The sequence below is a fragment of the Schistocerca serialis genome, chromosome 1 (genome assembly GCF_023864345.2).
Source record: "Schistocerca serialis cubense isolate TAMUIC-IGC-003099 chromosome 1, iqSchSeri2.2, whole genome shotgun sequence".
NCBI lineage: Eukaryota > Metazoa > Arthropoda > Insecta > Orthoptera > Acrididae > Schistocerca > Schistocerca serialis.
Window position 1 is genome coordinate 689093577 of NC_064638.1, and position 12759 is coordinate 689106335.

Below are 12759 nucleotides of genomic sequence, written 5' to 3' on the forward strand. Positions count from 1 at the left end.
TAGGTGGTGGTGGAAATATGAATGGACAGGTCTTGCAACTAGGTCTATTGCAGAGATATGGGTCATGAGGCAAGAGGTTGGTAGCAGGGGTGGAGCAAGGATTGATGAGGATATTGTGTAAGTTCAGTAGGAAGTTGTATACCATTGTAGGAGAGGTGGGAAGGATAGTGGGTAGGATATTCCTCATTTCAGAGCATGATGAGAGGTAGTAGAAACCATGGCAGAGAATGTGATTCAGTTGCTTTAGTCCTGGATGGTACTGAGTCATGAAAAGAATGCTCCTTTGTGCCAAGACATTTAGACTTTGGGAAGTTGTGGGTGAATGGAAAGATAAGGCACAGAATATCTGTTTCTGTACAAGGTTGGGAGGGTAATTTCGGTCTTTGAATGCTTCAGTCAGATCCCTGATTTATTTCAAGAGGGAATCCTTGTCACTACAGACGCAACAGCCATGGGTGGTTGGGCTTTATGGGAGGGACTTCTTTGTAGGGAATGGATGGCGGCTGTCAAAGCGGAGTATTGCTGGTGATTGATAAGTTTGATATGGATGGACGTACTGATGAAGCCATCATTGGGGTGGAGGTCAACATCAAGGGAAGTGGCTTGTTGGGTTCAGGAGGACCAGGTGAAGTGAATGGGGGAGAAGGCGTTGAGGTCCCAGAGGAATGTGGATAAGGCGTCCTGGCATTCAGTCCAGGACACGAAGATGTTATCAATCAGTCTGAGCCAGGTGAGGGGTTTGGGATTCTGGGTGGGTAGGAAGGGTTCGTCTAGATGGCCCACAAATAGATTGACATACAATGGTGTCATGGGGATGCCCATTGCCATATCAGGGATTTGTTTGTATGCGATGACTTCAATGGTGAAGTAATTGTGCATGATGATATAGTTGGTCATGGTGACCAGGAAGGAGGATGTAGATCAGGAACCAATTGGGCATTGGGAAAGGTAGTGTTCCATAGTGGCAAGGCCATGGGCATTAGGAATGTTAGAGTAAAGGGAGCAGCATCAATAGTGATGAGCAGGGCACCATGCGGTAAAGGTACAGGAACTGTGGAGTCAGTGGAGGAAATGGTTAGTGTCTTTTATATAGGAGGGTAGGTTTTGAATAACAAACTGAAGGTGTTGGGCTACAAGAGTAGAGATTCTCTCAGTGGGACAGGAAGTATGTAGCGGAAGGGGGGGGGGGGATGTGGGTAGAGGTGAGAGGAGTGTTAGGGGGGAGGAGAGAGAGAGACTCAGGGGAGAAGTTTGGGGGTGAGCCTAAGGATTTGAGGAGAGTTGGAGATCCTGTCGGATTTCTGGAATGGGGTCACTGTGGCAGGGTTTTTAGGTGGACAAATCTGACAACTGGCAGATTCTTTCCACCAGGCAATCCTTGCAGTTCAAAACCACAGTGGTAGTGTCTTTGTAAGCAGGTAGGATTTTAAAGTGGGGATCCGTTTTTAGGTGGTGGATTGTAGTTCTTTCTGTGGATGTAAAGTTAACTTGAATGTTGAGAGATCTGGGGAATGATGGTGAGGCAGAGTTTGAGGTTAAGAAATTCTGGAATGTTAACAGAGGGTGATTTGGGGGGATGAGCAGTGGGGATGGAACATGGTTAGACGGAGGAGTGAATTGAGTCAGGCAGGGGTTCAACATTGGTATTGAGTTGAGTGTGATTTGTACGGTTGGTGGCAAAAAAGTGTTTCCACTTTAGGGACTGGGAGTAGAAGAGAAGGTCTTTAACAAGTCCAGCATGATTGAATTTGGGAGAGGGACAGAAGGAAAGGTTCTTGGAGAGGACTGATACTTCCGTGGGACTAAGGCTTTTTTAGGAATGGTTCATTACTGTGTTCAAGATCTGTTTACTTGATTCTGTGTGATGGTGACACGGAATATTGAAGAGTACAGTAAATGTAGTAGATCTGCAAGGTAGGGTTTCTGGGGTGTGGGTGAGGTCTGGAGGCTCTTCTAGAGGTGGTGGCTAGTGGTAGTCCAAGGCAGAGTAGGTGGTTAACAGGTTGGAGAGTTTTTTGAGGTGACTGTCTTGCTGCTCCAGTTCTTGGAAGGCAAGAATATCATAATGAGAGATGGGATACAGGAATTTGGGATTTAAGAGCAAAATAATTTTATGGATGAAGATTAACAATTGGCAGAATCTAACCAGCTGGAGGCCATTGTGGAAGGAGGGGTTGAAGCTGGAAGTGGGCAATTTGGTGATAAGGCCATTTGGGGGGATTCAATGAGCCAGGCAACAATGCAGCAGCAGTATGTGGGACTAGATTCTGGCTAGGGATGAGGAAACTTTTCTGTAATGGCACAGATGGAAGGCACAAGGATCCATAGTGGAGGATAAAAATGTGTAAAAATACCAAAGCAACATATAAATGCCTACAAAAACACTCAAAAAAATACACGAGAAAATCACAAAAAGGTCAGAATGGATTAAGTATGGAGAAAAGATGAGACCTGAGGCTGCCACCCATTCCTTATTAAGATGTCCCTTCCATACAGCCTAGACATGCATAGCCATTGCATCTGTAATAACAAGCAGTCCCTCTCAAAATATACCAAGGGTCTCATGAAATCCTTCACAGACTGAAATTTCCCTTCCAACCTTGTAGAGAAACAGTCTCCCATGTCTTATCTCTCCAGTTTCCCATCACCTCCCAAAGTCCCAACATCCGGCTACAAAGAAGCATTCTCCCATGACTCAGCAACAACCAGGACTTGAGCAACTGAATCACATTCTCTGTCAGGGTTTTGACTATCTCCTGTCGTGATCTGAAATGAGGAATAGTCTACACACTATCTTTCCCACCCTTCTCACAGTAGTATTCCACCACCCACTGAACCTACACAATATCCTCATACATCCCTACTCCACCCCTGCCCCCAACCAATTGCCTCACGGCTCATATCCCTGCAATAGACCTAGATGCAAGACTTGTTCCATACATCCTCCCACCACTACATTCCTGTAACTTCCCCTGTCCTCCTCGACCTTTTTTTCCCCCATTGTCCTTCACCTGTCCATCCCTATTCCTCCTTCCATTCCAGCATTACACAGCCTTCTATTCCACCAGTGCACCCACAGTAACTTCTCTCCTTTACCACCACTCCCCCCTACCCCCACGTCCTGCCTAATAAACTGCTCCTAGCTGCCCTACCCCGTCTCCATCATATTCCTGTATGCTCCCACAAACAGCACTTTACTGCCCCCCCCCCCCCCCTTTCCTTGTCACATCCTCCTCCTTGCCCCCACCACACAGATTCTTTCTCCCATCATGCGTGGTTGCTTGCAGGCCAGCCTAGGCCGCCTGAGACACTGTTCACGCGTGTGTGAATTGTACTTGCATGAATATCTGGTGTGTGTGTGTGTGTGTGTGTGTGTGTGTGTGTGTGTGTGTGTGTGTACACTTTCGACAAAGGCCTTTTGGTCAAAAGCTTATTTGTTAAGCAATCTTTTTGTTGTATCTGTCTGCAAGTCAACATCTTTTCTATGTGATGAGTAGCGATCTACCCTTTTCATAATATCATTATTATAATTATATTGTTTTCTATGATGCTACCTTCTTTGTTAATTGCATTAAAAAAGTCTCTGACCTTAACAACACTGTAGACAGCTTGCGCATAAAGCATATTCAACTCCACAGGGTCTTGTGATAGTTCACGAGTTGTTCTGAACAACCGTCTCTTGAAAACAAAACGATTCTCTCCACTTCCAAGTGTAGTACTGTTGCCTCGCCGACTCAGAGTAGCAAAACTTCCACCTTTACTCTGTTTCCTGAAATAAAACAAGTATACAGACATAAAATGAGCTTTCTGTAACAAAGCTGTCTTTCGGTCACAATAACTTACACATACTCTCATTTTAAACCATATAGAGTTTGTGAAAGAAAAGGGATAAACAAAAATGAATGGAAGTTTGAAAACAACAGCTATGAGACAAATCTGTGTCAGTAATCTGGAGAAGAATGCAAGTTTGTAATCTTAAGTTCAACATTAATTTCTCATTTATGTCTGCTTATTTACTGCTCAACATTCAGCTGTAGGATAACTGGTTGTCATACTATAATTTATATTCTAAACAGAATTACAGTTTCAAATATTAACTTCTGGTAGGGGAAAAAATTACTAACATCTCCCAAGCGGCAATGACATCATAGAGGAAGTCATGGGCACGGACATGTTCCTCTCCATCTGGTCTACTCTGATAGATGGCCCAACCTTCCAGGTTTCTCAGACCAAGCTTTTCTGCTAGCTTTGCTGCTGCATCACTTGCTGTGTCAGTTGGATGAACATCAATTGCTTTTGTACGCCCATCCAAGAAGAAAAACCTACATACTATTGTTCCAAGTCGACGCATTGCCTGTAGAAAAAATTCTCAGCTTATCACTTTTTTAAACATAAAAATCATTTTAAATGTTAGCATAAATTATTATGATAATATGTATTGTAAATCCATACATAATATCATGAGATACAATCAACATATGAAAAATGATAAACGACACTCTGAAAAAGAGAAAAGAGAGAGAGAAACAGACATTATGAATGTCAGCAGATGTAAAATTCCTCAAGTGATATCACATAGAAGGAGAATCTGATGCACAAACTTGCTGTCACAAAGATTCCATTATTGCTGGAGGTTCTGCATTTGGCAGCACAAGAGAGAACAATGAAAAAAAGTTCTGTTCAGAAATTTCAGATTGAATGTTCTCTTCATGTTGCCAGTGAAAGGTGGACTATATGAACTGCAATACTCATTAGAAACAACATAACTATGTCATAATCATGTATACAATTGTAATATTATTACATATCTTTCATTTACTTAATGGGCAAACTTATTTAAATTGGCATATAATATTCAAACATGTTGTTATAAATTCCACGAGTGCTGGTCCTGAAAGTTATGCAGAACTTCTGTGAGGTCTGGAAGACAGGGGATAAGGTACTGGTGAAAGTACCATATGGGCATTTCGTAAGTTGTGTTTGGATAGCTCGTTGGTAGTGCACTTGCCCACAAAAGGTAAAGATCCCAGGTTTGAGTCCCAGTCCGGCACACAGTTTTAATCTGCAGGAAGTTTCGTGCATTTTATGTTGGTGTTAAAGGCTGGTGCCTCCTGCAGATGTTGAAATAGAGGTTCAAATGGAGAGATGCATAGTAAGAATTTGAATAAAAGTACTGGACATACACATCAAAAAATATCCTGAATGTTTAAAAATGCAAAATTTTTGTCCCTTGAAGAATCCAGAACAATTAAATGTAGATATGAGGCTTAACCTTAAGCTGAGAAGTCCAAGGTTTGAAAAATGTTTTGCACGTTCAAAAGAAGAGACAATTACATTTCCAATACTCAAGGCAATACACCACCTTTTAATAACACAAGATAATCATTTCAGACATAAAAAATCTCTGCAGTATTATCTGTCATGTTTCTAGCAATCAACAACATGTTTTTGATGCTAAACAGATATACAAAATATTGAAAAGGCCCAAAACCAACTTCACTAAGAGTGATGTCTCTACTGTATTTGATTCCACCAGATGATTCTATCCACAGTGCCTTTATTATGGTGCAATGAACAATTTCATTGAGGAACCGTGTACTGACATGATATTGGACTGTAAACCATATAAAAGAAATGGAGAACCTCCATATCACTTAATACTTGCAGTCACTATACTTACGCAACACAATTACTCTTCTTCAGAACAATTCCACTGTCACAAATCTCAAACAACTGTGGGACAATCATGGTGTTCTGCAAGAGGTGCACATGTGTGTCCCTGACTGCATACATAATATGTTTAGAGTGTAAAAATGAATAGGTTTTTAGGCAGGAAATAAGTAAATGGCATGGTATTGTAAGAAATTGTTGCAATATCTGCAAACAATTATAGAAACTCAATGCTTAATGTAAACACTGAAAGCTCTAAGCACAAGGAAGCATAACATACTTTGCACAACTGGGCAGAACATTCTGTTACTCGTTGAGTATTGCATCAGGTATAAAGCTATATCATCAGTCATACATTAGCAACCACAAGTGTGAAACAACACACAAAAAATGACATGCTACTTCTTACCTAAAAAAAACATGATTTGTGCAAAGCACATCTACAAATATCAAAGAAACTCTAATTTATGGATGTTAGTAGCTTTTCGTCCTGTGTAAGTATATAAACAATTATATGAACAGCTGCAGAGAAGAATGTCTGGTTTGTGGGCAGCTACAAAAATGAGATGATACACTATCACACACATATATAAAAATGTATGAAAGCATGTATGTTCCATATCTTCTCCTAAATCACTGGATTGATTTGAAGCAAATTTGGTACACAAACTACTTATTATTTGGGAAGAAGTTCTGCGGGAGTAAGAACCACCTGGTACCCATAGTGGTGCGAATGGGGGTGAAATGATTGGTAACCCCCAGCATCTAGAATGCCCTGCACAAGTGGCAAGGTGCAGATGGGCACACTCAGGCAGAGAGAGAGGGGAGGAGGAGATGGACAGTGAAAGAGTGTGGATGAGATGAACAGTGAAAGAGAGTGGATGAGATGCACTGGGAAAGTGGGAGGGGGAGGAGCAGATGCAAAGACAGAGAGTCAGGAGTAGGAGATGGGCAGAGAGGGAGTGGAGGAAGGAGTGGACAGAGAGAGGGGGAGGAGGAGATGGTCATAGAAGGGGAGGAGGGGATTATGAGAGGGAGAGGGAGGAGGGGATCATCAGAGAGAGGGGAATGAGGTGATGGTCAGAGGGAGGGGCGCGAGTAAAAGGCTAGTAGCTATATATTAACTAACCTTTGTATGTATGTCTATTTGGTATCTATTTTTCTTCAGTGGGTAAGTGGTTTCCTATACACAATTTTTTAAGGCATAATCATATTTTTCACTTTCTGTTATGAACAAATACAAACCGATAACTCTTACTTGTCAATGTTAGAGATTTTTAAGATGAAAAGAGAAACATAAATATTATTCAGACTTATGAATAACAAGATAATTCAAAAGGTTATTACTTCAGTTATTAGAAGCTACTTACAGCTATTTCCACTGCAGATGGTGGATATTGACGACATGACACTTTTGTATTCTTGCAGTTATCTAAGCACCACTGAACATATTGGCGAAGTTTCCCTTCTAAGGCAAGATTTTTCTTTAGGAAGCATACAAAATACTGAAAGTAAATAATTTGAACATTAGTTACTATCGTGCATTCAGATCCAGTGAAGGCAAAAATAAAGTAACAACCACGCAGTCCATAAATGAAAAGCCTTTATTGTAAATAATGTGTTTGATAAAAATAATCTGAAATAGCATATGTTACTTAGTACCTTGAAAAGAAGTTTACTTGGAGGAAAGGACACAATACATAAACACAGCAAGAGCCACACCCGTTCAGTTGATTCAGAATTTGGATTATTTGTAGCTTGGCGAATACACTGGACAAATATCTCATCCCGAAGCTCTTCACGTTCAATACCATAGCCAACAATAGATTGTATTGTCTGCAGCTCAGCATCAGCTTTCAGTTCTCCACGAATGTATTTGCACAGGTCCTTAGAAAAAGAGAAAATTATCTGTTACATACAGCCCAACAGGATGACTTTCTGATTAACAATTATACCAGTAAAAATATTTTACTGGTTTAACTTAAGTCAGACAATTTGATAGATGTAAGAATGAAACTTGAAACTTCCGTGTTCAACAATAATGTTTAATGAATAACAGTATATGGGAAATTATATCTTTGTTGTTTAATAACTGTTGAAAATGTGTGCCAGTTTGGATCTCACTTGTCGATACCAGTGAAGTTGCAGAAAAGTGTGAATAAGAGAGGGCAAGCACTAAGAACCTAAATTTGTCCCATAGTGTATTAGTTGCAACCTGGCAATGCTAATTTCCCCCCATTTGTAGCTATCATGGACAAAGTTCATTTAGTTAATTGTCCATCTGAATAAAATTATTTCAAGACACCACTAAGTTAACAATTATAAAATGGAAATGACTGCAATAATAGTAAAAATGAACAGTAGAAAGCTCAGGTTGGAATATCAACAATATTATAAAAAGGATAGATTGCTACTCAACATGAAGATGACACACTGAATTGCAGACAGGCACAATGAAAAGACTATTACATATAAGCTTTTGGCCAAAGCCTTCTTCAGAAAAGAAGAAGACTTTGACCAAAAGCTTATATGTAACAGTCTTTTCACTGTGCCTGTCTGCAACTTAATATCTTATCTTTACTGTGAGTAGAACTATATCCCTTCAGTAATAATAGTATGTGGTCTAGTGGGAGTGTTTTTGACTAGCAATCAAAATTTCTTGGGTTCAAACACAGACACTGCTTAAATTTTATATAAAAATCGTCTGCAATGGCGGCCGAAGACTTCTGGTATAAGGAGACATTCTGCCTACTGCCTTGTCAAAGAAGGCAGAGGAGTGGACAGAGGTTCAGGTCAATCTCTTGCCATTGGGGTTAGAAATTGTTCCTAAAAGCAGAGGAATTAGCAATGATCAATGGCACAAGGATGTACAAGGGAGTGGAAACCCCTGCATTAAAGATACATAATGTGTATCTACAGCACATGTGTCTTGCAATTGAAGACAGTATCTTGATGATAGCTACCTCTCTCTGACAATGCCTTCCTCCCCAGGAGAAGACTGCCAAGATTTAACCACGAGAAAGAGATTGTATAGTCAGTGAAAGATAACAGTCAACAGTTCAGAGGGTGGAATGTCCAGTTTGAACATGATTGGGGAGCTATAAAAACGGAAATGAAAAGGCTCAGCTAGATACAGTCAAGGTCAGTGAAGTGAAATGGAAACAAGATAAGGGTTTCTAGTCAGATGAATTTAGGGTAATACCAACAGCAGCAGAAAATGGTATAACAGAAGTAGGATTCATTATGAATATTATGCATACCAGATAGCAGCTAAGCAAAGCTACTTGATCTACAAATATCTATTGCAAATAATGTGTTAACCAAAATGTGTAATGTAATGTTATTGTTGTTGTGGGCTTCAGTCCAGAGACTGGTCTGATGCAGCTCTTCACGTTACTCTATCCTGTGCAAAGTTCTTCATCTCCGAGTAACTACTGCAATCTACATCCCTCTGAATCTGTTTAGTGTACTCATGCCTTAGTCTCAATCTACGACTTTTACCCTCCGCACTTCCCTCCAATACTAAATTGATGATCCCTTGATGCCTCAGAACGTGTCCTACCAACTGATCCCTTCTTCTAGTCAAGTTGTGCCACATCTTCCTCTTCTCTCCAATTCTATTCAGTACCTCCCCATTAGTTACATGATCTACTCATCTTATCTTCAGCATTCTTCTGTAGCACCACATTTCGAAAGCTTCTATTCTCTTCTTGTCCGAACTATTTATCGTCCATGTTTCACATCCATACATGGCTACACTCCATACAAATACTTTCAGAAAATACTTCTGACACTTAAATCTAAACTCGATGTTAACAAAATACTCTTCTTCAGAAACACTTTCCTTGCCATTGACAGTCCACATTTTATATCCTCTCTACTTCAACCATCATCAGTTACTTTGCTCCCCAAATAGCTACTTCTTTAAGTGTCTCATTTCCTAATCTAATTCCCTCAGCATCACCTGATTTAATTCGACTACATTCCATTATGCTCGTTTCGCTTTTGTTGATGTTCATCTTATATCCTCCTTTCAAGACACAGTCCATTTCATTCAACTGCTCTTCCAGATCCTTCGCTGTCTCTGACAGAATTACAAACCTCAAAGTTTTTTTTTTTTTCTTCTTCATGGATTTTAATTCCTACTCCAATTTTTTGTTTTGATTTTGTTTCCTTCTCTGCTTGCTCAATATACAGATTGAATAACATCGGAGATTGGCTATAACCCTTCTGAACCACTGCTTCCCTTTTGTGCCCCTTGACTCTTATAACTGTCACCTGGATTCTGTACAAATTGTAAATAGCCTTTCACTCCCAGTATTCCAGCCAACATTGTCAAAAGCTTTCTCTAAGTCTACAAATGCTAGAAACATAGGTTTGCCTTTGCTTAATCTATCTTCTAAGATAAGTCACGGAGTCAGTATTGCTTCACGTGTTCCAACATTTCCATGAAATCCAAACTGATTTTTCCTGAGGTCAGCTTCTACCAGTTTTTCCATCTGTCTGTAAGGAATTAGTGTTAGTATTTTACAGCCATGATTTATTAAACTGATAGTTCAGTACTTTTCACACCTGTCAATACTTGCTTTCATTGGGATTGGAATTAATATATTCTTCTTGAAGTCTGACAGTATTTCACCTGTCTCATACATCTTGCTCACCAGGTGATAGAGTTGTCATGGCTGTCTCTCCCAGGTTATCAGTAATTCTAATGGAATGTTGTCTACTTCCGAGGCCTTGTTTCAACTTATGTCTTTCAGTGCTCTGTCAAATTCTTCACGCAGTATCATATCTCGAATCTCATCATCATCTACATCCTTTTCCATTTCACTATTATTGCTCTCAAGTACATTGCCCTTGTATAGACCCTCTATGAACTCCTTCCACCTTTCTGCCTTCCCTTATTTGCTTACAACTGATTTTCCATCTGAGCTGTTGCTATTCATAGAAGTGGATCTCTTTTCTCCAAAGGTCTCTTTAATTTTTCTGTAAGCAGTATCTATCTTACCCCTAGCAATATATGACTCTACATACTTACATTTGTCATCTAACCATCCCTGCTTAGCCATTTTGCACTTCCTTTCGATCTCATTTTTGAGACATTTGTATTCCATTTTGCCTGCTTTATTTACTGCATTTTTATATTTTCTCCTTTCATCAATTAAACTCAATATCTCTTCTGTTACTCAAGGATTTCTACTAGCTCTTGTCCTTTTACCCACATGATGCTCTGCTGCCTTCACTATTTCATCTCTCAAAGCTACTCATTCTTCTTCTACTGTATTTCTTTCCCCCATCCTTGTCAATCATTCCATAACGCTCTCTCTGAAACACTCTACAACCTTTGGTTCTTTCAGTTTATCCAGGTCCCATCTCCTTAAATTTCCACCTTTTTGCAGTTTCTTCAGTTTTGATACACAATTCATAACCAATAGATTGTGGTCGAGCCCACATCTGCTCCTTGAAAGTCTTACAATTTGAAACCTGGTTCCTTAATCTCTATCTTACAATTATATAATCTATCTGAAACCTTCCAGTGTCTCCAGGCCTCTTCAATGTATACAACCTTCTTTCACGATTCTTAAACCAAGTGTTAGCTATGATTAAGTTATGTTCTGTGCAAAATTCTACCAGATGGCTTCCTCTTACATTTCCTACCCACATTCCATGTTCACCTACTACTTTTCCTTCTCTCCCTTTTCCTACTATTGAATTCCAGTCCCCCATGACTATTGAATTTTCATCTCTCTTCACTATCTGAATAATTTCTTTTATCTCATCATACGTTTCTTCAATCTCTTCGTCATCTGTAGAGCTAGCAGGCATATAAACTTGTACAACGGTGGTAGGTGTGGGCTTCATGTCTATCTTGACTACAGTAGTGCATTCATTATGCTGTTCGTAGAAGCTTACCTGCGCTTCTATTTTTATTATTCATTATTCAACCAACTCCTGCATTACCCCGATTTTATTTCGTATTTATAACCCTGTGTTCACCTGACCAGCAGTCTTGTTCCTCCCACCACTGTACTTCACTAATTCCCACTATATCTAGCTTTAACCTATCCATTTCTATTTTTAAATTTCTAACCTATCTGCCTGATTAAGGGAGCTGACATTCCACGCTCCGATCTGTAGAACGCCAGTTTTCTTTCTCCTGATAACGACATCCTCCTGAGTAGTCCCCACTCGGGGACCTGAACGGGGGATTATTTTACCTCCAGAATATTTTACCCAAGAGGACATCATCATCATTTAACCATACAGTACAGCTGCATGCAGCCAGGAAAAATTATGGCTATAGTTTCCCCTTGCTTTCAGCTGTTTGCAGTACCAGCATAGCAAGGCCGTTTTGGTTAATGTTACAAGGTCAGATCAGTCAATCATCCAGACTGTTGCCCCTGCAACTACTGAAAGGCTGCTGCCCCTCTTTTTTAGATTAGATTAGATTTACTTTCATTCCAATTGATCCGTAGTGAGGAGGTCCTCCAGGATGTGGAACATGTCAGAAAAACAACAATACATGACAAATATTTAAACTAAAACAAATAAGCTAATGTACCATTCCACAGGTCCCAAGTGGAATGATCGTCATTTTTTAATGAACACTAAGAGTCATTTTACAAATACTATTGCACTGAATTTAAAATAAAAAAGGAACCACAAGTTTGTCTGGCCTCGCAACAGATACCCCTCCATTGTGGTTGCACCTATCACTGAGGCACGCAAGCCTCCCCACCAACGGCAACGTCCATGGTTCATGGGAGGAGGCATAATGTAATATGTTTACTCATTTTGACATTTGTGAATAGCAGGAATGTAACTGTACAGCTAGTAACACATTTTACAATGGTAATTCAAATTAAAATCATAAATTTTTTGCTGAAATATTATTTATTGTTCACAAATTGCACAAAGCTGAATCACTTTTTATCATAATCTCTCCCACAAAAAATGTAAATTCACCAACTACATTTGATACCTTAGATATTAAATACCACAGATATGAGACATCTTAGATATCAGACACCATAATTTCTTGTTACTATTGATATCTTCACTAAAAAACAACAGAGAGCTTATTTCCTA

General features: G+C 39.7%; 1 protein-coding gene across 1 annotated transcript in view; it reads right to left on the reverse strand.

Annotated features, from left to right (window-relative positions):
- Positions 1-12759, reverse strand: part of LOC126480634 (myosin-I heavy chain) — an 804636-nt gene that overhangs the window by 104317 nt on the left and 687560 nt on the right. Inside the window, exons 21-24 of the mRNA XM_050103881.1 lie at positions 7333-7557; positions 7041-7175; positions 4125-4354; positions 3589-3769 (exon numbers count right to left, since the gene is read on the reverse strand). Coding sequence (XP_049959838.1) covers positions 3589-3769; positions 4125-4354; positions 7041-7175; positions 7333-7557 — 771 coding nt within the window. The remainder of the gene's footprint in view (positions 1-3588; positions 3770-4124; positions 4355-7040; positions 7176-7332; positions 7558-12759) is intronic.